Raw genomic sequence first — 24,923 nt, 5'->3', positions numbered from 1 at the left:
CTTCGGTTTCAACAGCCGAATGTTGTGCTGCCAAAGTTGCACATAGGTCACGCAAGGCAGGAAAAAAATTGATACAATCGCTGCTTCACCGTTTTAATTCACTACGCTAAAGCCAGCCCACTTCAAGAACTGGAATGACAACGAATGGAGAAGCAGCGATTATATTGCAGTGTTTTTTCGTGCCTCACAGGACCTCTGCAGAACTTCCGGCATCACAGAGCTGTTGAAACCTAAACCAAAAAAGCATGAGAGAAAAATTCGATTATAAATCATTTAGCGGTCGCAGGTGAATACCACATGGGGATCTATGTATAGTAATGTCTTACGCATCCACTGCAGAGAAGAAAATATGCTCTCAAATTAGATGTCTATACCCCTTTACAACACAGGGGAACCTGACAACAGTGATAAAACAAATGTTCTGTAGAAAGGTTGTCAAAAGACTTGGGCTAGTAATACAACTAAAGCAATGGGTGATAGTGCTTTATTTATAAAATACGATTCCATTTTTAGTTATGCACAGGTGACAATTAGATGCTCTCTTCTAATTCTCACTGCTATCTCTCTTCAGAGTCACTTGAGTCACTTTTCATTTCCTGGACCTGAAAAATGATAAAGAAATTAGATGACATATAATTACAGCCCTTCGTTTTCAGGTTAAACCTTGTTTTACCCTATTCTAGCACCACTTCTCAAAAATCCGGTCAACCCTGATGTCTATCTGGAAATGCATCTTTAAGAAGATGCTGTCTTATGCTCATACTAGAACCGTTTTTTATCTTCATTCTTTATTTTTATGCTTTTTAATCCTTGTTATTGGTGGCATGGCTTAATCAAGATTAAGCTCACAAAGTAAGTTTTAGAAGGTTCAGGCCAGATTACAGAGGTTTACCGAAGTCTTAATGGCACCACTGCATGAAACACTACGCATACTAACATCCAGCTCCAGGACTGTTGTACAGTTCGAATGGCTGCTGTGACGCTGAATGTTTTTGCAGTATACAAACAGACGCAGACAACTCGAGCACAGACACTGTAGTGCTCCACATAGTAGTGTAAGTTACGAAATAACGGCAACAAATGAGAAAAAAATATACTTGGAAAGCAGTTCCTTTATGCCACCAGCCATTTCTAGATTACTAACAGAAATAATGAGCAAGAAATAGAGCATGTTATGCCAAGCATAAAAAAGAGTGCAAATAATGAACCATGTTTGCTGGAAGAAATCTACCCCACCAACCACTAAAAAAAACACACACAAAAAAACACTTTTTTATCAACCTGAGCTCAAAATTAGCACCCCATTTTTACTTCCAAAATTCAGCAAAGAATAAAACCCTACAATGAAGAGCCCAATATATAACGAATTTAGTAGCGAGATGCAAAAACAGGGCTTGAAATAAATGCAGGTTCGACATAACGATCTGCCAACACAGCAACAGCTTTGGGTTCTTTATTGAGGTTATTTCAAAACTCTATGGAAAATTGCAAGCAATGGGGTATTTGTCACAAGGATAAGGGTATTTAAATGCATGGCCCATTCGATAAAAAACTGTGCAGATCATGCAAAATTATAATAATAAGAACTTAAATAAAAGTCTAGAATATAAATACTTTGTGTATATATACAAAAAAGATCACCCAACTGGTGCACAACCATGCAAACACATACTGCTCTGGTATGTAGCCACCAGAGCCAGGTCTGGCTCTAAAGAGATCTCAAAAAATGTGAAATGATGACCAAGAAGTAATGCAAATTTACAGAACATTAAAAAAAATTCGGCAGAGACACTTAAGACTGCTTACCTGCGATAATGTGAAAGCATTAAAGCACTGAGTTATGCTGCATTGCAGAACGACCATGACTACTAGGCATGGCTATGCATATTTTGAGCAAACTCTACACACCTTTTATTATGTTATTTGTCAAGTGCTGAGCAATGCAGCTTGCAGAATTGCTGAGTCATGCATCATGAGTACACTACCTGTAAAGTGCTGAGTCATGCTATGCTGCAGAATGATTATGAGTCACGACTATGACTATGCATAATTTGTACAAACTCTAGACCTTACATTACATTTCTTGTAAAGTGCTGAAGCATGGTGCATTGCAGAATGACTGAGACATGACTTTCATAAATCATAGTATGTTAAGTTTCATATTTCATGACTATACATGTTTGCTTACATATACCGGCACACTGTATCCCACGAATTTCTTTCGTGCCATAGACAGCATCGGAAATGCCGAGTCATGCTATGTTGCACAATGATTATGAGTCATCAGTATTTAAGAGTAGAAAGGATAGAGTTAACGGGTCTTGTTTGCATGCCTACACAAAACTCCCACAATGACTCAATTCTTAATCAGCATACTCATAATTACTCACATACAGTTCACTAAGCAAAAAACCACAATGCATTCACCAGGTCCGCCTTTATTCAGCTTGAACCAATGAGCCTTTATGGCCCATGAGCACCGCGCCCGTCGAGCAATCCAAATGTCCTGAGTTCGATTTCCACTCAAATTAACTCATTTTCTTTTCAGCTCAATTACTTTCCTTTCATTACAGGAACCTGCCTGAGAAATTTGGCATTGATCCGAGCATTCTTTGCCCTGTTCCTGAATTTTATCAATTTTTTGCTTTTATTGGGATCTTCTGTCCACAGTTAATGATACCGATACCGACGACGAAGCCGGTTTTACTGTGACACAGTAACCTTAACGCTATTGTGTTAAAAAAATAAAGGTGCACCAAATTAGTAGCCTCTAGCTATGGGTTCCTACTCTGCTTCTCCTCTAGGAAACCCAGCAGATTTCGATAAGTGCTGAGGAACCCTTTTCACCTTTGTTTCCACCCCTTCCTGCCAGATACATGCAAAAAAGAGCATGCAGATACGTGCTCCCACCGGAAATGCCATATTAAATAAAAAATAACTGCTTGTAACAATGAAGCAGTTTGCTATGACATTCACAGTGTGGTCAGTTTCTGTAATAAAGTGGGTAAAGAAAAGGCTGGAGAAGGGGCACGCATGAATTTGACAAATCTCCCAAGAAAGTGGCCTGTGGGAACATTTGTGGTCAGAAAAAGAAAAGCCCACAGAGTTGCATAACTTAAAATGAATTAAACACTAGGGCACCAAAACTATACCATAAGTTAAGAACAAGGCCATAACATGACCCAAATATCCCAAATAAAGCTGTTTCTTACTATTCAATAATACAATGCGACCCAGTTTTTTTCAGTCTCCATAGCAGCCTGCTCGATTTTTTCAGAAAAGCATAAAATGGTCTGTTTTTTCCTAAACACTTCAATGCTGCACAAGAGCTCAAAAACACATCCCTTTCGCCCCAAGAGGGGAGCTCAAGTAGGTAGCAAAGTGAAAATGCTACACAAGTTTGTGAACACATTTCAACACCTAATAGTACCCAAGAACAAAACAGGTTTCTTACATATGTAAGTATCCATATGAACAACAAATATCAGATACACCAAACAAAAACTATGGCCAAAAATGTATTAAAGCTTGTTAATGGGCCAGTTGGTGCATATCATAAAAGGTGGAAAAATAGGGGAAAAAACGTGGACGGGAAGAAGGTGAAAGAAGGTCACCTTCTTCTGGTGACCTGGCAAACCCCGATAAAATATAAACCAAACCATAAACCAAGGCAGAAAGTGCTGCCACATTGGCAAGCAGTACTGCTTGAATGACAACTCTGGCCACTGACACCATGCTTGGGGTCCTTACCTCTAGCACAGCACTGGGGTGCTGTGTGCTAGGTGTGCTCCCTGCGTCTCCAGTGCCCGTGGCCTCCACGTCCATAGCTTCCACAGGCTGGCTTTCAGGTGCAGCCAGTTCATCTTCTCCAATTTCCTTGGGGATTTCCTTCGGGACTTCCTTGATTGTCATGGGCGGCTTCTCGTAGACTGCCTTCTGTGCCTTTAGCTGGGCTGTGAGAGCATCTAGCCTCTGTTGGTAGAAGTCATAGACAAACTGGGCCATCTGCGTCATGCCCGTGATCACATATGGTTCTCCTTGTGCGGGCACATTGTTTGGACGTGCTGTAGGGTAGGCCTGCAAAGATTGAGAAATTACCACAAGCAGCAATGTGTCTGCATCAAAATACTGATCTCCCGACACACTGCAACAGACTTGCCTTTATGAATAGACACTCTTGTCCTGTCAACAACAAGGATATTAAAATGGCTCCCACTAATTTAAACTAGTTTGCAGTTGCCTTAGAGTTTGGATTATGGAGAGCTGGCTACAGCCAAGCCATTAAACAACTGTGATGTCACTTTTCTGGGAGTATAGTGCTTCTTTTTTTTTCTTTTAGTGCTTCAGCTGACCTGTGCACATTCAGCCTATAGGTACAAACTTGCCACTTTTTGTAAGCTGTAATGCATTATCTGAATTTCTGAATTCCCCTGTTGCTCACTTGAGTTAACATTGCACTGATGTATAATGACTGCACATTACTCCCCCCCCCCCCCCCCCCCCCCCCCCCCCCCCACCTTGCCCCTAACCCCTTTCGCCGCTTCTCAGTACCAAATAAATTATTAAAGTAAAGACAATGCTGGGCAAATTGATACTAAGTATGTCAATCTACGACCTAACCTTGATTTAAAGGAATAACTTGCTACAATGCAATGACTATAATGGAGGGAATAATGTTTCCCACAAACGCATGGTGTGACGTGACATGAATGAATGTCGCATGATGAAATATATGTCCCCGACAAAGAAAACCAATCAATTCAATAAGCTAACCAAATAAGAGACTTCACAAACTACTTTGAAGTTGTTCAGAAGATATGAACAGTTTAAACACACACGCATCCACACATTCTAGGAATTTTCAGCTCCATACAATATGTTGAAAAGGCAAAATGACCAGTACCGAGGCATGCGTGAAAGTACCACAAGGTGTCAAATACTGAGGACCACAGAGAATCTGCCACCCACAATGCATCTGAACCTGCACCATGGGTAAATTCATCATCAACATCAGCCTGACTAAGCCCACTACAGAAAAAAGGCCTCTCCCATATCTCTCCCTGTCCTGTGCCAGCTGTGGCCACCATACTCCCTTGAACATCTTGATCCCATCCGCCCATCTATCTTTCTGTCGCCCCATGCCATGCTTGTCTTCTCTTGGAATCCAGTTCTTTACCCTTACAGACAATCGGTTATCTCGCCTTCGCATCACATGCCCTGCCCAAGCCCATTTCTTCCTCTTGATTTTGACCAGGATGTCATAAACCCACGTTTGTTCCCTGACCCAATCTGCTCTCTTCCTGTCTCTTAACGTTACATCACAGGTGTAAGTCAACCACATGCTTAATGTAATCCTTATATCCATATGACAATAAGGTGCAGCATGAGTTAGCCACATATTTATAAATAAGCAATAAATGAGATAAACATGCCATCAATGGCAGATGATTTGTAGTCAACTACAGTAGGATACAAGTCAAGAAAAAAGCAGCTTTTTTCACATGAGCTTGCAAACGAAAGTAGCGTGACAATGCAAGGAGGAAACTATCCCCTTTCATCTGCCACTCCCTGCATTGTCATGCTAGCAGGTTCGTGAGAGTCGGTGGACGCCATTGGCTGGAAGCGGATCCTTTGACGGGGAACAGCTGCTTTGTTCTTGACTTGTATCCGACTATAGGGTCTGTCCACGAGAGATCAAACACGTGTCCAATCGAGATTTTTAATTTAAACGAAAAAAATGAATAGGTAATAATGGAAGTGCACCCAGAAGAACATATCCAAGCTTAATTTAAAAAAAAAAAAATTCCCTTCACAAAAAAAAAAAAAATCACAAAGCCAACTTCGTGGCGGGGCGTTTTCCACAATTTGCAAAACCTGAACTTTGGACCATTATAAAAAGAAATTGTTTGCACCCAGCTGTCCAGATATTTTTCTGTCGACACTCCATGCACAGTATAATGAGGCAATGGGTATAATTTTGTCTACTAGGATAGGTGTCAAGTAAAAAAAGAAGGTAAAAATGACACATTTTGAAAAATGTTCAAATTACAGGTGGGGGGGGGGGGTATAGCTCCACAAATTTGAAATCTTGAACTTTGATGTGATTTGTGTTCTGCTGGCAATATCCATATTCATTTTGGAGTGCCTGGATTCCTTCATGTTTGAAAATGCACTCAACTGTAAGCAAAACACGTGCACTGCCAAATTTTAAAAACTACCATATAAACGCGCGTAAGGGCCGCACTTTTTTTCCAGATTTGAGGGCCAATTATCAGGGTGTTGCCCATGCACACGATGTGCGAAAAAAAAATTTTTTTTGTAAGTAAAAACACATCAATCAGGGAATGAGTGGCGTTTTTTCTACGTTCAATCGTCACTTGCGGAGTATTCCGACTCTGAGCTGTTGCTGTGCTCTGGTGCACGCTCATCCCACAAGTCGCGCAGCATGTCCGCTGTCAACGCATAGCCGTTTTTTTGTACTTCCATCACACAGCAGAGCAGCTCTTCTTCCAGTTCGGGAAACTTGCACGGCTTGCCTCGGAAAGCTCGCTTTTTGCAGCTTGTGTTCCTCAATGCATCCTTTTGGTTGCAACATCGTCGGATGCAATTCTTGGCCACGTCAAATTTTCTGCCCACCACACGCTTGCCATGTTTGACAGCAAACTCCCAGCTGTGTAGCTATTGAGGTGCTTGCCCATCGTGCTAAAACTGCAACGCTTGACGGCGGCAGACAAAAGCAACAACGGTGAACTAACACACTAACAAGCTACCACAATTCCAGTGCCTTTGACAGCCACAAAAGGCTGCAGCTAGTGATACTGATGGCGATATTATGGTGGCTAGATGATGTAGGTGACGCGTACGCGAGGTGAGCGCCGCTCCTAAAAACGCGTGCTAAAATCCTGCATTTAATTGAGTTCCCAATGCTTGTTTCAGTGCCGATTATTTATAAGCTGAAGTGAGAACTTGTAGGTTTACAAAGATTAAAAGTCTAGTTTTAGTTCACGAGAGCCTTCGCTTATTGCACCGCAATCATTAGGAAGGAATCGCGATTCTCATGTGATGCCCGAGCTTTTTGAAGCAGCAAAACATGCTCTGATATGTTGCTGTTGCTTCTGCTGCAGGGCATTGATTACGTCCTCAAGCATTGATGACTCGGTTTCGATTTTTTTTCAAACTTTTAAACTTGCATCGTCTGTTTCGGTTTAATTGTGCTGTTTGTATGTTGAGCGTGTAGGAAAGAGTTACAGCTCAAGTTTTCGCAGCTGTTATTTCCTATGACGCCTGACTGATTAGTAGTTTACTGAAGTACCTACACTGTGAGCATGCTGTTCCGTTGTGCCAGGGCTATTCCACTACAGAACACAATGAAACTTTTCCTGGATCTTCTGACGCTTTGTGTTTGTTCCGAAAAGTCCTTTTTCCCCCAATGCCATTGCATGGGACAAGGGAGTCGACCTCTTGAAGGTCTTCAATCATTTTTTCATCTGTAAGCTCGATCGATCGACTGTTTTCACTCAGTTGTGTCGCTGGCACAAAAAAAAAAACGTTGCTTCAATCGTGCGGCTGCTTGACATCTTGACAACTATATTCAGGCTGCAATGTTATCAGACCCAGCAATGCGTTGGACCAATACACGGTTGGAAATTCGCATCTTTGAACATCAGGCACAATGGAAAATTCAGATGCAAGATGTAGCCCAGGAGAAAATTTGTTAATGGGATTTTGCTGTTTTCTAATGGTTTCATCTGGTCCCAGAAGGAAGCGTTCTGGCTTGCTGCTGGTTGAAGTGGTCCCTGTAAGGCCCTACAGGGCACCAACTGCTTTTGTGCTGGGGTCTACTGGTCCCAGGAGGAAGCCGTCTGGATTGCGGCTGGTTGAAATGGTCCCTGTAGGAAGCCTCTTCTGGTTCTGAAGTGGGATCTACTGGATCCTACTGAGAACTTTTTGTTTTTGGATTGACAACCTTTTCTGTTGTTTATGTTGTAATGGTGTTCCTCGATTAACAAAATTTTCACCTAAATCTCTTCGAGTTTTTCTGCTATAAATTGCAAAAATAGTGCTTAAATTTAACGAGAAAACTGTTTTTCAACTGCTCCCCGCTAACACCTGTCGGATGCCCTTAATGAGGGAGTATATAAGCATGAGCTCATAGTAACAGTTTGAATTAATGTGAGTTTATGTAAGTTTATATAAGTTATGTGCATTGGAGTGCTTTGTTGTTGGTCTCGGCGCTTGCTGTGTGTTCTCACTATAGGCAGATCTGTGTGGTCCTGCAGGGCGACACATTTTAGAGTACTGTAAAAACCAGAATATAGGTCGAACTTTTTTTCAGAAACAGATGGCGTAAAGTAGACCCCCGTCTTATATACTGGCCATTGGCGGAAAAACTATGGAAGTCTTGCAACAAAGGGTGGCTGAAGTCAACAGCCTTCATTACCATCGCCATCAGCAGCAGTGCGGCGTGGCGATGTTGTGGCACCTCCATTTGCGTTTCCGTTGTTGCAAAGCTATTTTGGTTAAAGGCTGCTTTTTCACATTTTGTTTCAAAATGAGTGGAAGCCGTCGTCTTCAAGAAAAACGCGACTGGGTGCATGGAAGTTCACGGCAACCTGGCGGCGCAGCGCAAATTTGGAGTATCTAAAGAGAGCATTCGGTACTGGCGGAGGTAGAAGCTGCGTATTACAACTTGCAGCAACCAAATGAAAACATCATTCCGTGGGCGGACCGCAGCGTATCCAGAATTAGAAGGAAAGATTGAAGTTCGTCCGGGAGCTGCCTGCAAGATCGCTGCCTGTGACTGCCGAGTGCATCTGCGTGAAAGTGGCAGAGATCACTGCACGAAGTAGCGAAAGAAGCGAGAGTAAGCGCATGTGTACACATGCGCGTACCTCGTTTGTTTTTGCCACTCCTTGCCATGACAATAAGGTGCTGACAAACACTCGTGTCGATGGGTCCGCGATACTGTTTAAAAAATTGGCCGGGTGTACATATGAGCAGCATTTAATGAAAATAAATACTGTCACCATTGTGCAACCTGTTGATTCGCATTTGTTTCAAGGTAAGGGTGACTTTCGGCACTTTTTCCATTGAAAAAGATTTTTTTCATTTTTAGAATTGGTTAGTTGGGGGGGGTCGACCTATATCCTGGTCCGACCTATAGTCCAGTTTTTACGGTAGGTTGCTTCTCTTTCCCTGAATTCTGGAGTGTGCTTATTATCATTAAGCAACTCTTTAAAACATTCTATAACTGGACAGAAAGGTTAGAAATTTAAGGACATATTACACAAATGGTTTATCCAAATAAATGTTCGTGCTACCAGCAGTTACTAGTTCCAGCGGCTACTGGTCCCAGCAGTTGCAGGGAATGGGCCAATAAACAATTTCAACTGGGAACATAAAGAAACCGATTTGGACATTTTCACCTGGAATACATGTCAAAGTGAAGATCTCGAGGGCTGATTTTTCGTTTACAGGTTTGTCAGCCTGTTACAGAGTGTTGTCGGGGCACTTTGAAACGGAAAAGAGAGTTGTGTGACACGCTGACCCCGCTTCCTTGACGATACACAACCAGGCGCACAGTCGCGGACAGAATATGAACCCCGCTTCGGCGGTCAAATTCTGATGTGTTTCCTAGCGAAAGATACTTGAGGTTTCACGCATACGCAAGTAATATTTACTTTTGCCATTTTACGTAAAGGCAGCAAGCATTCCTAGTAACGCGACAAAAGAGGTTGAACTTATCCGCGACTGTACATACAGTCGGCGCAAGGCTGCAAGTTGGCCTTGCTTTTTTTATGCGATGGGCCATTGGGCTTGTAGGCACACAACTGCAGCCTGCATGTTAACAAGCACCCATCCACCGTAAAAGAAACACCGCGAAAAGCAGATAGGCACAATGTCGAGCCGAACAGACGACAGGCACACATGCTCACGCACGAGGAGTGCGGGACGCATGGTGCGGAGAGGCATCAAAGTGCTGACCACAGCGCTGCAGCAGCCACTGCGGTGCTGGCATGATTCGATGGAGCGCGCTTCCGCTGCCAGCATGAGGGCATTAGTGCCACCTCTCCTTCTAGGCACCATACCGATGTGGAGAGCGGCAGCTAGAGTCGGAGGAAAAAGTTTACAATGATGATGATGATGAGCCACGGCCTCTGGTGCCATCCTTAAGCGGCACCTGGAAGCTCCTGTGCACATGTGTCGTCTCCGCGATCAAGTGCACCGTTTAAGGGAGTTTGAGGTCTACACGCTTTCCGCCTAACAGGTTTTGCAAGGATCCACTAGAAAAAGAAGTGAATGTAGAGTAAACCTTTCGTCAGAAGCTTTGCCGAGGTTTTTTTTTTGTGTTAGTGTTGCTACATTAAAAGACATCACCTTTAAATTCAGTCCATGGTGAAATGACACTCTGCTGCATCACTTACTTAAATAAAATTGTATGAAGCTGCCAATATAAGTGGATATTTGCATGAAAATTATTATAATAGTGCTTAGGGCCTCTTTAAAGTCTTCAGTGTCCACTTATAGCCGTTTGAAGTTGGGACCCGACCATTCTAACCCGCTGCTATAAGCCTGGAAATCCAAAAATAATGCAACATATTTTTTAAGCATGCGAATGAACAAGCTCTGAAGCATAATTTCTGAAAGTTAGAAAGGAATTGAAGGTGGCCGTTTTTTAAAATAATTTTCAAACATGTTGTGTTTATTATTTTTATTTTAACTCGACACCCATCTTGGGAAACAAAATTATACCCATCACCTCATTATGCTGTAGGTGCAGTGTTAACAGAAAAATATGTGAACAGCTGGGTGCAAACAATTTCTTTTTATAGAGGCCCAAAGTTCAGGTTTTGTGAACTGCGGAAAACGGGCCTGTCCATGAAGTTGGCTTTGCAGTTTTTTTTATTTTTTCAAGAAATAAGCTTGGACAAGCTTGGACATTATTATATATATTTTTTGTCGAAATTAAAAATGACGATCGAACATGAGTGTTCAGTCTCTCGTGGAGAGACCCTATGCGATAGCAATTTTTGTAATAGAAGAAATGCAAGCAGCTCAACAGAAAATGCTAATGCAGGGACAACACAAACAAGGACATTGTTGCACATATGTCTTTGAAGTAATTGATTTCACATAAATAACTATGAAACAACCTGCAAGAAAGGCATTTACGAGTGCATAACTGACAGAAGTCTCACTCAAAGCACAAAATATGTATGCCCAGTAACAGCCCTTTTAAACTAAAAAATTATACTTGTAGGTAGAAAATTTTATGGATTCTTATGTTCATTGCTTCAGCAGGCTACACAGCATGGAACCAACCCACTATCAAAAGTAAAATGTCCTTCACACAACTAAAATGGGTGAAAAAATAAATGACAAAAACATGCAGTGAAATTATTAGAAAGCACTAGCAAAAATGCTGCATGAACAACTGACACTGAAAAGAGCTCGCAACTATGCAACTTCACAGTTCATTTGCCACAGCTATGCCATGTGTACAGTAATGCTATGTTGCACACACCTGGCCAAAGCAATACAATTGTTTTGGCTTTGCACATAGAAGAAAAGAACACAGAAAAAAAGACTTCTGGCCCAACATACCTCCCAAGGCGCCAACCAGAGCTGTGTAGGCCTCTGGAGCAAAAGGTTGAACGTGGGGCCAAGCTCAAAGCAATCCTGGAAAAGTGATATGCGAGCAAACACGTACAGGCCCAAGCGTGCCCGAGACATGGCCACCACAAGTCGGCGCACATCACGCAGGTGACCCACAGCTCGTGTCCGGACTAGTGACAGCAGCACATAGTCATTCTGCTGGCCCTGGTACTTGTCCACAGTGGTAACCTGATCGAAAGGCACAAAACAAGAACTCACACTTTGAAGATTACGACACCACATAGCATGTTATCCACTTTTTAAACTGAGTACTATAACCACACTATTGTTTTAATGAATTTCAGTTAGTTTTCAGCTACTGTTGGTTTGGTTGGTTTATGGGGGTTTAACATCCCAAAGTGACTCAGGCTATGAGGGACGCCGTAGGTTAAGGACTCCGGAAATTTCGACCCCCTAGGGTTCTTTAACGTGCACAGACAACGCACAGTACACGGGCCTCTAGAATGTTGCCTCCATCGAAATTCGACCGCCGCAGCCGGGATCGAACCTGTGTCTTTTGGGTCAGCAGCTGAGCTCCATAACCACTGAGCCACCACAGCGGCTTTTTCAGCTACTGTGCTTATGTCACACTAATTCAAGCGAATATATCCACTATGTTCAAACTCATGACGTGCACACTGAAAAGGGCCCCATGGTCACAGTTTGGAAGTGAATGGTGATGTTGCCTAGCCTCAGGAAGCTGGACGCCAAAATATATCTTGACACACCAGTTAGCTTGAGAAAACAGTGTGACGTGGTGACACTTGAATTTCACTTTTTTTTTACCTCTTCCAGCTTATAAAAGCTCCATTTCCAGAGAAAGTAGTACCTAAGTTCAATTATAACACAACAGTCTATCAACACAGGCCAACTTCCATTTGTCCTCAGCATCCCTTTAACATTCCCTGCACTATTTTAATAAGGGTGGCTAAATTTATACCCTGCACATGCATGCTGTGAGTTCACCATTACCATTACATTCCTATTATTGTAACCTCTACTAAAATGATCACAGAAAAGCAGTTAACGACAGATGAATAAAAAAAATGATTTCTACTCAGGTTACAGAAATCAAAATACAAAACTTGGTCAAAGCTCCTGCTCAGCAAGTGTAAAGCTCTAGGTTAAAGGGGCACTCCAGGTGATTTCTTACACCATGCGTGTGCTTTCAGTAAGTGAAGTTCATGGTATCTACACCATACACTCTGCATTTTACACCTTTAATGCATTTTTTTCTAACAGAGAAGCACTTCCCGTGAGACTGCTCTCAACGTAGCTCACGACATCATCTGCTACATCATAGAAGCCCTGATGAGTGAGCTTCAAGGGGGGAAGCTGGTCTTAAAAAAAAAATTATTGAATCAAAATTCTGAAATCTTCACACAACATGTATTTCTGTGTGCTGATTCTAAATATGCCATTTAATCTAATGTAAAAAAAGTCTTTGTGGACTTGTACATGTTGTGAAAGTTTTTTGTCGAGAGCTTTCAAGAAATTTTGCTGCAGGGAACTTGCTGGAATACATGCTGTTGGTTTGTCTTGACCTCGGGGAATGCAATAAGGGTAAAATTATCATCCTGTGCATCACAGCAGTTGAGTTGTAAGGTTTTGAAGTTGCCACCCCCAAAACAGGAGCACAAACTTTTCTTTGCATCTCTGAAGTGGCAAGTTCAGAACCCTACAACTCAACTGCTATGACAGACAGGATGATAATTTTACCCTTACTACCTTACTGCAATTTTATCCTTAGTGCAGGTTTGTCAATACAAACCAACAGCATGCATTCTGCAAAATTTCTTAAACACTCTTGGCAAGAAGTTACATAACATATTACATAATGTGCGAGCACTAGTTTCACATGAATTAAATGACATATTTAGAAGCAGCACACAAAAACACATGTTCCCTGGAAATTTCATAGTCGTCACTATATTATGCTTTTTTTTTTATGACTATCTCTCCCTTTACGTGGTATTTGGTTTGACAGAAACCATCTGATCAGCTTAGCTCAGTCATGCTGTCTTAGCTAATGGCATGGGTTGCTGGTTAAGGCAACAAACTTAAGGAAAAAGGGCAAAAATGACATGCTTTCTATCATTATGTTGCACGACTACCTTATGCTTATGCCACAGGTGTCACCAGGAGTTTTCTCTATTTTTACATTTTATAAAAAAAGAAATGAAAGCTCTGGAGAATGGCTGGGTGGTTTATTATGATGTTACACAGCCTCCTCAGCAATGCAAAATCATAACCGAATTTCACTGCAATTCTCCAAAATATCTGGCAGATGTTTGTTTTGCAGGCCTTACCTTCAGTGGACACCCGATGAGGGGATTGTCTTGGCAACGCTGGCGCACAACATCCCGTATGAGATGTTTCTGTCCATTGTAGGTGGTCAAAATAGAGATGCGTTCAGCAGGATAGCCTAGAAGCCTCATGTACATGAACACTGCCACCACATACTCGGCCTCTGCCAGGTTCTGATAAAAGTAGGGGTTTGGTTCCGATTCACCAATGCCATTGAAGTCTCCAACGTCGACAAGCTGATAGTCAAAGCAAAAGCCTGCATTGCCAGTGCGGTACTCAGGCCACTCGGTAACATGTGGCAAGTTCCCCAGGTTCTGATAGCGCCAGTTGTACAGGTCACATAAACTGGGTCGTGACCGTCCTTGGCCATCGAGTTGAACCACGGGCACACCCAAGCGCACAAAGCGCGTAAACAGTGACTGCTCCATGTTGCTGTACTTTTGGAATGCCATGTTCTTTACCACAGGGGGCAGCTGATGATGATCACCAATCATGATCCACCGCTTCAGGCGATTGTAACCATCCTGTGGAGTCTGTAGAAGCAATGGAATGAAGGTCTCAATCTCTAAAATCTGCGCAGACTCTTCCATGAGGATGTTGTCATACTTGAAACCCAAATCTACCAACTCTCGGCGCTTGAGTGCTGCATGAGTACATGTCATGGCAATCACCTTGGCTTCCTTGACAAGGAGGTAACGTGACCTATCAAGGCCACTGCGCAGCAGTTCGAATGCTCGGAATTCTTCCAACTGATCAAAAATGTCCTTTATGTAACGGAAACAGCTCTGTGCCTTCTCCATGTCATCTTCAAATGACTGACCATGAAACAAAGGCTGTGGTGCATTGCTGAAGAACTTGGCAAATGGAAAATGGTCTTGGATGTCTTGGGCCAATGGCTTGGTAGCAGCACCCGGTTTAACTTTGCTGAGAAATTCTTCCCAACGAGACAAAACCTAAGGAAAAGAAAAAAGACAAGGCATGTTAATTGCACCCTACCAGGTTGGTTAGAGTAATAAGAAATGGACTGCGATGCCCAGAAGGATTAGCACCCTGTGCAAAGCCTTTGTAACCACTCTTTAAATATAAGCATTCAAAAAGAATTTGTTCTCATTATGAGTAAATGAATTTTAACACATACATTTCGGCGCGTGTTTCCTCCGCTGTAATGATGATTAAGGCATTAATATACATCGATTACCATGCCATGTTCGCCTACGACTACTAAATAGTTTATAATCGACTCTCTCTCTCATGCTGTTTCGGTTTCAACAGTCGAACGATGGCTGTTGCGACATCAGAGTTTTTCATAGGCCACGTGAGGCATGAAAAAAACTATGAAATAATCGCTGCTTCATCATTTTAATTCACTAGAACGCTAAAGCCAGCCTGCCTCAAGAGCTGCAATGATAACAGATGAAGAAGCGATTATATTGCAGCAGTTATTTCATGCCTCACGTGACCTATATGGAACTTCGACGTCAAAGAGCTGCTGAAACTGAAAACAAAACACCATGAGAAAAAAATTCGATTATAAATTACTTAGCGCTCATAGGTGAATACCACATGGTGATAATGTATGGTAATGTCTTCCACATCACTGCAAAGAGAACATGCCACCAAAATTAGGTGTCAATACTCTTTTAAGATGGCCGCACTCGTGGACAGTTTTCTGTCGTTCCGCAGTCGAGGCAGGATGATTGAACTGCAAGTGTCATTACATTCATGGCAGAATATCAACCTGAATACAATGGTGACAAAACCAACAAGTTTCCCCGAGAGATTGTACCCCTCTTTGGCACACAAGAAAATGACCCCATGAGCCACCCCTCGCAATTATAGGATTAGATGGGAATGGAGCAGTGGTCAAGGCACCGAGTAGGTGAAAGCTTCAGATCTTCAGTTTTCAGGGAAGGGCGATAACAACTCTCATTTACTGGCCACGCACTTACAGTTACTCTACCATCACTTAAAGAAATAGTGACGCACTTTAATATTTCTGTCAGTCTTGTTTAGAGCACTCGTGCAGTTCTTTGTAGTGCAAAGGGAGCGAAATCTTAAAGTAGGTATGGTGTTACACAGACACTGCTTGCATTCAAGCGAAGGCACACAAACATCTTATTTCTTTGCTCTACAGCACACTGCTCTAGCACTCTAGACAAGCTTGCATTCACGACTGTACATTATCTCAGCATGTCTCCTGCAGTTCCTCTAAATGACTGCAGATAAATAGCACCCTAAGTGCAACTAAATGATATCGGGGAGGGAGAGTTCGAATTACAAATCTCTAATTGTTTCACATAAAGTGTATAGTTCATTAGGAATGAAGTTCAATACCTTTTGCCTCTGAAAGTTTTGAAGTAAAAGCAGTGTCTGAGATGCACACATTAATACTGCTTGTGTGCTACCAGGTTTTCAGATGACTGAGCAGACCTCTCCATGAAAACTCACTGCTTAGCCATGTGCGGCACAGTTCTTCAGTAATTGGAAAAGACTTAATGAAAACCAGTACAAAATTGCTTGACGACAAGAATACATTTACCAAATTCAGTAACATTGCAGTCACTCATTAAAAGTTAAATTACACTTGGCATGTACCTTTGGGCCACTCGTTAAGTATACAGGCAACCTAAACAAGCAGCACAATAGCCAGCTAGAAGTATGGCTATGTGTCTAAGTGTCAGGGCGAGGTACTACTGCTAAAGATAAGTGCCATTCACTTACCTGGTAAAGGTAGAAGAACCCAGCAGTTTCGCAGGTGTACGAGACATCACCAGATACACCGAGGCTATCTTGGAGCCGGCTGACTTCTTGAAGCAGCTCCAGCCGCTTTCCTAACACATAGTTAACTCGGCCATAGCGACTGAAATCTTTCTCTGTTTCCAGTGCTTCTTCTCCATGACCCAAGCGAAGCAGGTGCCTTTCATCAATGTCCAGCATCATGATTTTCTCAAAAAGCTGATTTAGTGCCTGATTTGAATGTGTGACCAATAAAGTCCTTTGCTCTGGAAAGTTGTGGTACAAATTAGAAATGATTTGCACAGCTACATCTGTCTTGCCTGTTCCAGGTGGGCCAACAATGATGGTGAGGCCTGGCTGCAAACCAGCACGAATGGCTTCAATCTGTGTTGGAGTGAAGGGGATGGCATTCTTCTTTGTCCATTCACCTGAATATGGTCCCTTACTCTCAGTAATGTGTGGGGTGACCAAGATTTTCTCTTTCCTTGCTGGTTTATCAGGACCTGCACCATCCTTCCCTTTTCTCGAGCCTTGTTTTAGGGCTGTCTGTTGCTGTAGTGCAACATCACAAAATGTCACTTTGAAAGGTGGCACCAGCAAACGTGGATCCTTAACATCCACAGATATGTCGCACTTATGCTCAAAGCTTGTCCGCAAGTGGTCCATGCTGAGAAATGTGTCATTGAAGTTGAGTGTTGGAATCTGATTGCTCATCTTTGAGTAGTGCGCAGCACCTGGATCACCATAACCAAGTACAATGTCATGCAACCAATCTGGCACAACACACTCTGTGTTCATCAGGTCCCTGATGGTTTCCAGAACAGCTTTGAAGTTGTTTTCTTTTGGCTTCCTCCTCATCAGGATGTTAAATGTGTCATAGACATCTTCACCACCCTTCACATTGTGATCCATGTCAATCTTATACTGATTGCAGTCCAGCCACACACGATATGTCCTTGTTTCACCAGGCAGCACAGGCTTTGGCTCTGGGCCTTCTTCAATGACTCTTCCATTAAGGTCAAGCAAGCCCTCTACTTCACAACCACGCACATACGTTAGGCCTACCTGTGGCACAAAGGGCTCTTTGTAGTTGTAGAGGGTGCCTGGGGGGCAAGCAGGACGCACAGTGATCAGAAAGCAGACGTCATGCTTCCTAAGAGCTTCCCACTCTGCTTTTATTTCCCTACGCACATTGAGGTGAACAGTGACATCTGCACGAACCTTTGAAGGCTGTTTCTCTCCAATGTTTGGCTTACCCACTTCCACAATAGCGAAGCTGACAATGGGCTGTGCCATCCTTGCCCAGCCCCCAAACATGACCCCTTCATCCTCTGTTTTCCACGGCTTCAGACGACTGACCGCATCTTCAATATCCTGTCTTATCTCATATGTGGACTCAAGCCGAAAGAGGTGGAAATTGCGGAGCAGGTAATCATGAAGAGTAAGAAACTGCAAGTTGAGCTTAGGCAATGCAAGGCAGCCTTCCCCAGAAAAGTATTCTGATGGAACAACATTTTCATCCCATATGATGGATTCTGTAGGATAAAGAGGCATTTCATTCAGGCTCTCCAACTGTGACTGACGTCTCTCATGTCGAGAAATTAGCAGTTCTTCAAGAAAGGTGTGACTGTAAGGCGATTCTTTGCTCTCAGAGTTCATTGGTGGCACCAAGAACAGTGAGGCAGCAAGCCTATGCAGATCCTCAGTTTTCAGAGAGCCAAAGTGCTTCAAAAGTTTCTCTCGTGTGTCCACATTTGCAACGTTCGACAATGAGAACCGTCGCAGGTCAATGAAGTCTTTGAATGCTGCTTTCTGCAGAGCTGTTATGTTGTCATAATGAATTTGCATCATGTCATGGTCAGTAAGCTCTTCTCCTGTCTGGTCACTGATTTCAAACCTTGAGTAGAAGTTCAGTCTGTCTAAAAGCTGAGTAAACAGCCTGCCTTCATTGCGTTGGCACAGTGCTGACAGTCGACATTTGACAACGAGGTGGGAGTTGTCCATGATAGTGTTAAAAAACCGCCGCGTTGGAAGATGAGCTTCAAGGTCTGTCATCAACTCCAGAAAGCGTTCGCAGTAGTGGACGACCTCCATAGCCGGTTTGTCCAGCTCAGGAACATCTTTTGCCGTTGGCACAGACTCTAAGTACTTAAAGAAACGGCCAATCAACCGTGAAAGGAACTCTCGCTCATACAAAAGGTTCTTGTATGCCTGCTCGTCAAGCTTTTTGTCGTTTTTATCAATGTAAGCCCAAAATTTTTTCAACTTCGGAAAGCGCTTGAACTCGTAATCTCTTCGTTCTGGCAAAAGGGTCCTCCAAGCTGACAGCGAGACCAAACGCTGAATTTGCTCTCGGATCAAGCTCACTTCCATGCTGTTGAAACAGTTGATGAGGAACACCAACAGTGCTGTTTGCTCCTGCAAAGAGAAACTGAAGTTCTCGTCCAATGCGCTTTCCATGACTTTTCGAAAGAAAGATGGGAAATGGTCTGGTCTTGCAATAAATGTCGGCCATGCTGGGACTCTCTCGCGAAATTTTTCATTCACCATGACAACAATCGACATCAGATGAGCAGTCGATGCATCTTGAGGATTGTAGTGCGACCATAAGTAATTCTCCAAGTATTGACTGAATTCAAGCAGCATGACTTTACGGATCGCAAAGCCAGATCCTATAATTTCTTTCTGGTATATGTCCACAATTACCTTTGGGTCGTATTCCCTCCATGACGATTTGTTGTGAGGTACCCAATAATCTTCTGCGAGTTTTGTTATTGTGTCTGCCGTGCCTGAACGCGACAACGACGAAAACGCCGCCATGTCTGCAGTATAGAAGCCGCAGAAAACGTGACAAAAAAAATTATTTGCATATTTAAGAAATTATCTAAAAAATTATCCCCGTATAAAAAAAATTTATTAGTATTTATTAGGTTTTAAGTTTTTGTTGTAAAAAGAAACCATATTAAAAAACGTAATCAAGATATTCGGTTTCTCATTTTCTGTTTACCACGAAGGGAAGCAGGGATTGGCAGGGATCAGTTGGTGCGGGCGTGCGGACGCGAGGTGCACCTTTGCTGGGTGCGTAGCTGTCGAGACTTGAGTTAAATGCTAGTGAGTTATGAAAATGGCTGGAAGCTTCATATTCAAGTATATATACGGGCCTCGCCTTTATAGGATTCACAAGACTGCTGACCGTGAAGTGAGTTGGACGAAATTCTGAAGTGCCTTGGTAGCGCAGAGATCGAGCGCGTCTCGGACGCCGCGTTTGTCGTTTTAAGCAATTTCTGTGGTGCGTCCATGCGGTACTAAACTAATCGAAATATCTAGTTTTATGTGCGGACCTCGCCTTTGTAGAACTCAGAAATTTAGACTGCGAAGTGAGTTTGGCTATATTGTGCGCCTAGCAGTACGGGTATCTAGCGCGTCTCGGACGCTGTGCTTGTGCTTTAAGGATTTCGCTTTTTTGCGTTCATTCAGTACATAAAATTGACTCAGTTGGAAGCTTCCTATGCAGTTATAAATAGGGGTTTTGATTTTATAGAAGTCACAAAGCTGGAGGCAGTGTAGTGAGCTAGGCTGCCTTCGCAAGAGTCTGGGACGCTGTTCGCGTTGCATCCATCAGTATAAAATTGGTGGGTTGCGATGATTGGGAATCTTAATGCATGCCAAAAAGGAACTAAAGGGACTGTGCGATAGCCCTGAACTCAGTCGCGCTAGATACGCGATTATAAAAGCGCGGCGTTGCTTGTGAGTCATTGCAGTTGAGGATTTTCGAGCGTCGTGGTTTCTTTTCCTGTCACCATGTTGAGGAAAAACTTAATTGCAGCTTTTAGTACAGAATGTCTCGGTATTATTACGACCCTCCGTTTTCCTTATCTTACGAATAAGAAAAGCGCTCCCAAGAAACTAGTTTCTCGGTTGGGGTTCACTCAGGGTCATGCACATGAAGTTTCTCATGCGCTGTATCTATGCGTGTAAGGACGCAGGCTTGCCTTTATGAGAACCGAGTTGGCCGACGCACCTTAATCTTGTAGATCGCTCATCAAAGTATACGTATCAACTGGTAGTTATATCACAGCGAAATCTTTGGCCCGGCCTTTTCAGTTTATCTGCCCAATCATGAGTGGCCTGTGTGTTGTTAGCGTTCCCCGAGTTAAAATGTTCGGCTGGATGCCCGCTCGGAAGTTGCGTTTCTGACTGTTCGGTTTTTGCACTAACAAAATGAAATATGTGCATCTGCGAGCACTAACCTATTGTTTAAGAGCAACTGATGGGAGTATATGTGACATCGTTTTCACTTTTTGTGCGAAGTGTTTGCGTTTCAGAGTTTAGCGTTTGGTCCTGGGCTTGAACCGTCAAGAAGCTTAGGAAACTAAGCATAAGCCTCAGTTAACAAAAAAAAAAAAAGTTGAAGCAAGATTTTTATTCGGATGAACTTCATTAAATGAATTAGGATAAACTTTATTACAGCTGCATCCTCATTTCCTTCAGGTTATATTTTCTTACTCTTTTATAGGCTGTAGCATTTATCTAGTTAGAAAAGTGTTTGAATGAAGGGACATATGCAACTGTTGTATTTTGCACATAGTGACCGAGCAATTGGTGATGGTGCATTGATAGAAGCAAACATTAGTCATTAAGGCATGGTTATAAATGATCACTGTGGTTGCTGTGGATGTTAATTATTCTCAAGAAGATATATTGAAAAAATATACAAAAATACATAAGCATAGGTGTGAATACATCAGTGTCAGTGGTTTAATGATCATTATACCCGTCATGTTCAAGCACATGTACGTGTGCAGCTTGAAGTAATGTATTTAAATAGCTTGTCCATACTTGCATCCAGGCCTTTATATTTTATACCATCTGAACATGTCTATTATTCATCTACATTGAAACACCTACAATAACACATCCTATTCAAGTTACTGCATTCAGCCATGGGTGGAACTGTGATGTCAAGACTTGTTAATTGTAAACAACTGGTTTTCCACGAATATGGAGGGGCCCAGGTAATAAACCATAACATGTGTCGTATAGCTTCACCTGTTCAGGTTTCGATGCATTCACTTATGCTGATATGACATGCAGCATTGGCATGCAGCACAGCTTCAAGCCTCTGCTGTAGAACTTTTTGCACAGATTATCCCTTTATCATCCTGGCTTGTTGAGTTTCCTGTTCTTGTCCTCGTGCAGTTTGAGCTCTCATAAACAAATAGCCTCTGCATCATCATTTTGCTCTTTTTGTGATATAAATGTGCCTAATAAAAACAAGGCCATGTGTTTTGTAATTGTACAAATATAGGCATGTGAATACCAATTAAACATCATTTGTTAACACCCCCCACCTAAAAAAAAAATCACCTGTTTTCACCCTCATTGGTGGCTCAGTGGTAAGGGTGCTCGGCTACCACAGGTTCAATACCAGCTGCGGTGGCCGCGTTTTGAAGGAGCCGAAATGCAAAAGGCGCCCTGTATGCTGTGTGGTGTTAGTGCACGTTCAAGAGTCTTAGGTGGTTTAAATTTATCTGGAGCCATTTACTACCGCATACCTCATAGCCCATGTGTCACTTAGAGACGTTGAACCCCGCAGTTTATGATTGTCTGTGTTCAGGTAGTTAGTGGGGAAATATTTGGGTTGTTGACCAAGTCATCGAACATCAGGTCTCAAAGCAGCAGTTTGATACGCTCTGGAGTGTGAAGGTCGGGCAGATGGAGAAGCTTTGACAGAAATGGAGCGTGGCCACTGTCTTGTAAATTACACTGTCTCGCATGCAAACGCATGTACACACACATGCAAGCCTTCTGTTGCAGTGAGCCAAATAGTGTGGTGGGAGAGTGCAGAAAACATATTAGAGCAGTAGCAAGGGAATAAAATATTAGTATTATAAGAACTATTTGAAATTGAAAGAATACTTGGAGTCTTTTACTGTCAGACTCGTGACACGAATATTTTTTTCTCTCTCTGCAAGCAGCTCATTTCTTGCGTGAGCCTGTGTTTTACTGTTGGTTTCATCATGGCCATGCCAAGAAAGACCTGATGGCAGTACTGCTAATTATTTGTTATGTAGCCTGCACCTTTGCATACTCATGTTTTTCTCAGTTGGTTTTGAGGGTAATACCCGTGCTACATGGGCACATTGAAGCAGCATTCGTCTAACGATATTCAAGGCTTTGATTAGCATTTGCACTCTGTGGAGTTTTTATGGTGCATCATGACAATTTCCCTAGACATTTGGAACTTCGACATAATTCGCTTTATTTCAGTGGCACTTCTATCATACCGTATTGTTTTTATCAGTTTGCTTGTTTGATGTTTTTGGTATCTGCTCTTTTACGCTTATCAATGATGGTGGGAGTGGAGCTGCCGATGACTGCTTCAGTTTTATTTAAGAGGGCTGCTATTTGGACGCTGAAACTGAGGAGGCAAAATCCGAAGCCGAGACCATTTGAGCTTTTTGTTTTGCAGCTACATAGGCTAAAGTAAATTAAAGAAAAACTAGTTCATGTAAGGTGTGTAAAATATCTTAACTAGTAGGTTGTATTTACTCATAAATTTTAGTTTTTCAAATGATGGCGGGAAGGCACTGTGCAGGAGGGCACATGCTTGTGTTACGAAGTCACCTGACACTTGCGAATGTTTTGTGGTTGTCCGTGGACTCAAACGACTTTTGAACTGTATGCTATTGAAAAGCTTTGTGTAGCAGCACAAGGCCAGCAGTTGAGTTGAATTACATTCGGTTCGATAGTATTTACGCAGTAGCGTTAAGGGTCCCGTGTCATAGAAAAGCTGGTGTCATCGTCTGTGTCACCGTCTTTTGCCATGGGTGACAGATCCTTGAAAAATTCCCAGAGAAGCAACCTGGGCGACAGGTGCCACCCAGGTCACTTGACTTTGTGTCATCATCACAGCCTGATCACCGGATTGTGGGCAAACTGCTTACCATGGCAGGTGGCAGTTAAATTAATTATTGGTCGCGAGAGTTTGCTCGGGAAGAACAACCTGGGTCTCGCAAGCCTCACTGATGGGAGCACCTGCTATCGCAGGGCAGTGGTGCGTCGTTGAAACTGCTGCATCACTGCACCAGGAGTGGTATGAGGACTCCCAGAGATCTATGAATGTATAGTAGAAAATGCCAATTTTGCATATGTGGTCATTAACCCGTTAATGCTATCACGTCATATACTTAAGATGGAGTTTAAGTATCCCCTCTAGTTTTTTTAAATGCCTGTGTAACATGGGTATTAGACACACTGGGTCTACTCTGCTTATCAATGTTATATTTTTGTTACTTCTGGGAACAACCTACTTTAATGGATAAAAGATTGAGCACACTGGTTTGCCACACCAGTTTTCTCAGAAAGTCTCTTGAATCCTTTACTTTGATTAATCTTCTTACATGACCTGCGTAATCCAATGGATTAATATGTGGCCCAGCTGACATCAGCTTACACTAAATGTAATGTCATCATTTCATGTCCACCTGCTACTGCTGACATCTTATTCTGGCCAGGGGACATAAATACCAGACCAGGATATTTTAATGTGAACCATTTAAAGCGACCTTGAGTCAATTTTTTTGTCTCAGGCTTTTTATTTCTCATTATGTGGAAGGTACAGGGGCATGCCCAGTGCAGCATGAAGAATACCTCATGCTGCAGTTGTTGTGCACCTCTTCTTCGTCCTTCGTCTTTGTTCGCACTATATTTTTCTTTTAAAATGAGGAACACTGCTGACACACGGCTGATAAAGCGTTGCCATGTTGTGGCTTGATCATCTGCGCTCATGCAAGGGAATTGGTCATTGTTGGTAATTCAGTTTCAGTGAAGTTACAAAAGCTATACCAATATGATGGGAGCTGCAAAAGAAAGGGCGGTTAGCATCTTTTAGGGCTCCATTAAAGGGGCTCTGAAACACCTTCCAAGGAGAGTACATCAACTCGCTCAATCACTGCACTGTGTTGTCATGAAAACCTGAGCCGAGTAATACACTTCTACATACAGCAGAGGACCCACAATCATGCACTAAAGTTGGCGAGCCCTTCCTAGCGACTTTTTGATGCTCACAGCCTCCTCCGTCGCTCACACCTGCATATACAGGTTGAGAGGCTGCTATTGGTTAGATTATTTCAGATGTCGGGCAGCTAGCTACCTTGGCCGCGGCCAATAAAGAAATTGCGTAGCACCGGCAGGTCATGAAGCTTCGCCCCCGGAGGTGGGGG

The 24,923-nt window shown here is 42.7% G+C and overlaps 2 protein-coding genes across 5 annotated transcripts in view; one reads left to right on the top strand and one right to left on the bottom strand.

Annotated features, from left to right (window-relative positions):
- Positions 1–467: 467 nt before the first annotated feature.
- On the bottom strand, positions 468–19,532 carry LOC144114383 (RNA helicase aquarius). Its single transcript, XM_077648079.1, has 5 exons — positions 16,684–19,532; positions 13,965–14,915; positions 11,605–11,844; positions 3,751–4,077; positions 468–602 (listed from the first exon to the last, which is right to left on the bottom strand). The coding sequence occupies exons 1-5, from the start codon at positions 19,516–19,518 to the stop codon at positions 558–560; spliced, it is 4,398 nt and encodes a 1,465-aa protein (XP_077504205.1). The 5' UTR covers positions 19,519–19,532; the 3' UTR covers positions 468–557.
- A 179-nt stretch (positions 19,533–19,711) lies between these two features.
- The window catches only part of LOC144114382 (phosphatidylserine lipase ABHD16A), a 63,392-nt gene continuing 58,180 nt past the window's right edge, over positions 19,712–24,923 (top strand). For 3 of the 4 annotated variants that reach the window (XM_077648076.1, XM_077648075.1, XM_077648077.1), the window contains exon 1: positions 19,712–19,897. In XM_077648076.1, the coding sequence (XP_077504202.1) occupies positions 19,817–19,897 (81 nt within the window). In that variant the 5' untranslated portion in view covers positions 19,712–19,816. The remainder of the gene's footprint in view (positions 19,898–24,923) is intronic. The other variant, XM_077648078.1, reaches the window with a different exon arrangement.

This window comes from Amblyomma americanum, chromosome 1, assembly GCF_052857255.1.
Source record: "Amblyomma americanum isolate KBUSLIRL-KWMA chromosome 1, ASM5285725v1, whole genome shotgun sequence".
Taxonomy (NCBI): domain Eukaryota; kingdom Metazoa; phylum Arthropoda; class Arachnida; order Ixodida; family Ixodidae; genus Amblyomma; species Amblyomma americanum.
This window is presented reverse-complemented; position numbering and strand designations above follow the sequence as displayed.

Excerpts from the sequence above, each read along its gene's own strand:
- LOC144114383 (XM_077648079.1), bottom strand. The coding sequence starts at position 19,518 with ATGGCGGCGTTTTCGTCGTTGTCGCGTTCAGGCACGGCAGACACAATA. Across the intron at positions 11,845-13,964 it reads TCATCGGGTGTCCACTGAAG|GTTACCACTGTGGACAAGTA; the intron begins GTAAGGCCTGCA and ends CCTTTCGATCAG. Across the intron at positions 4,078-11,604 it reads TCTGGTTGGCGCCTTGGGAG|GCCTACCCTACAGCACGTCC; the intron begins GTATGTTGGGCC and ends CAATCTTTGCAG.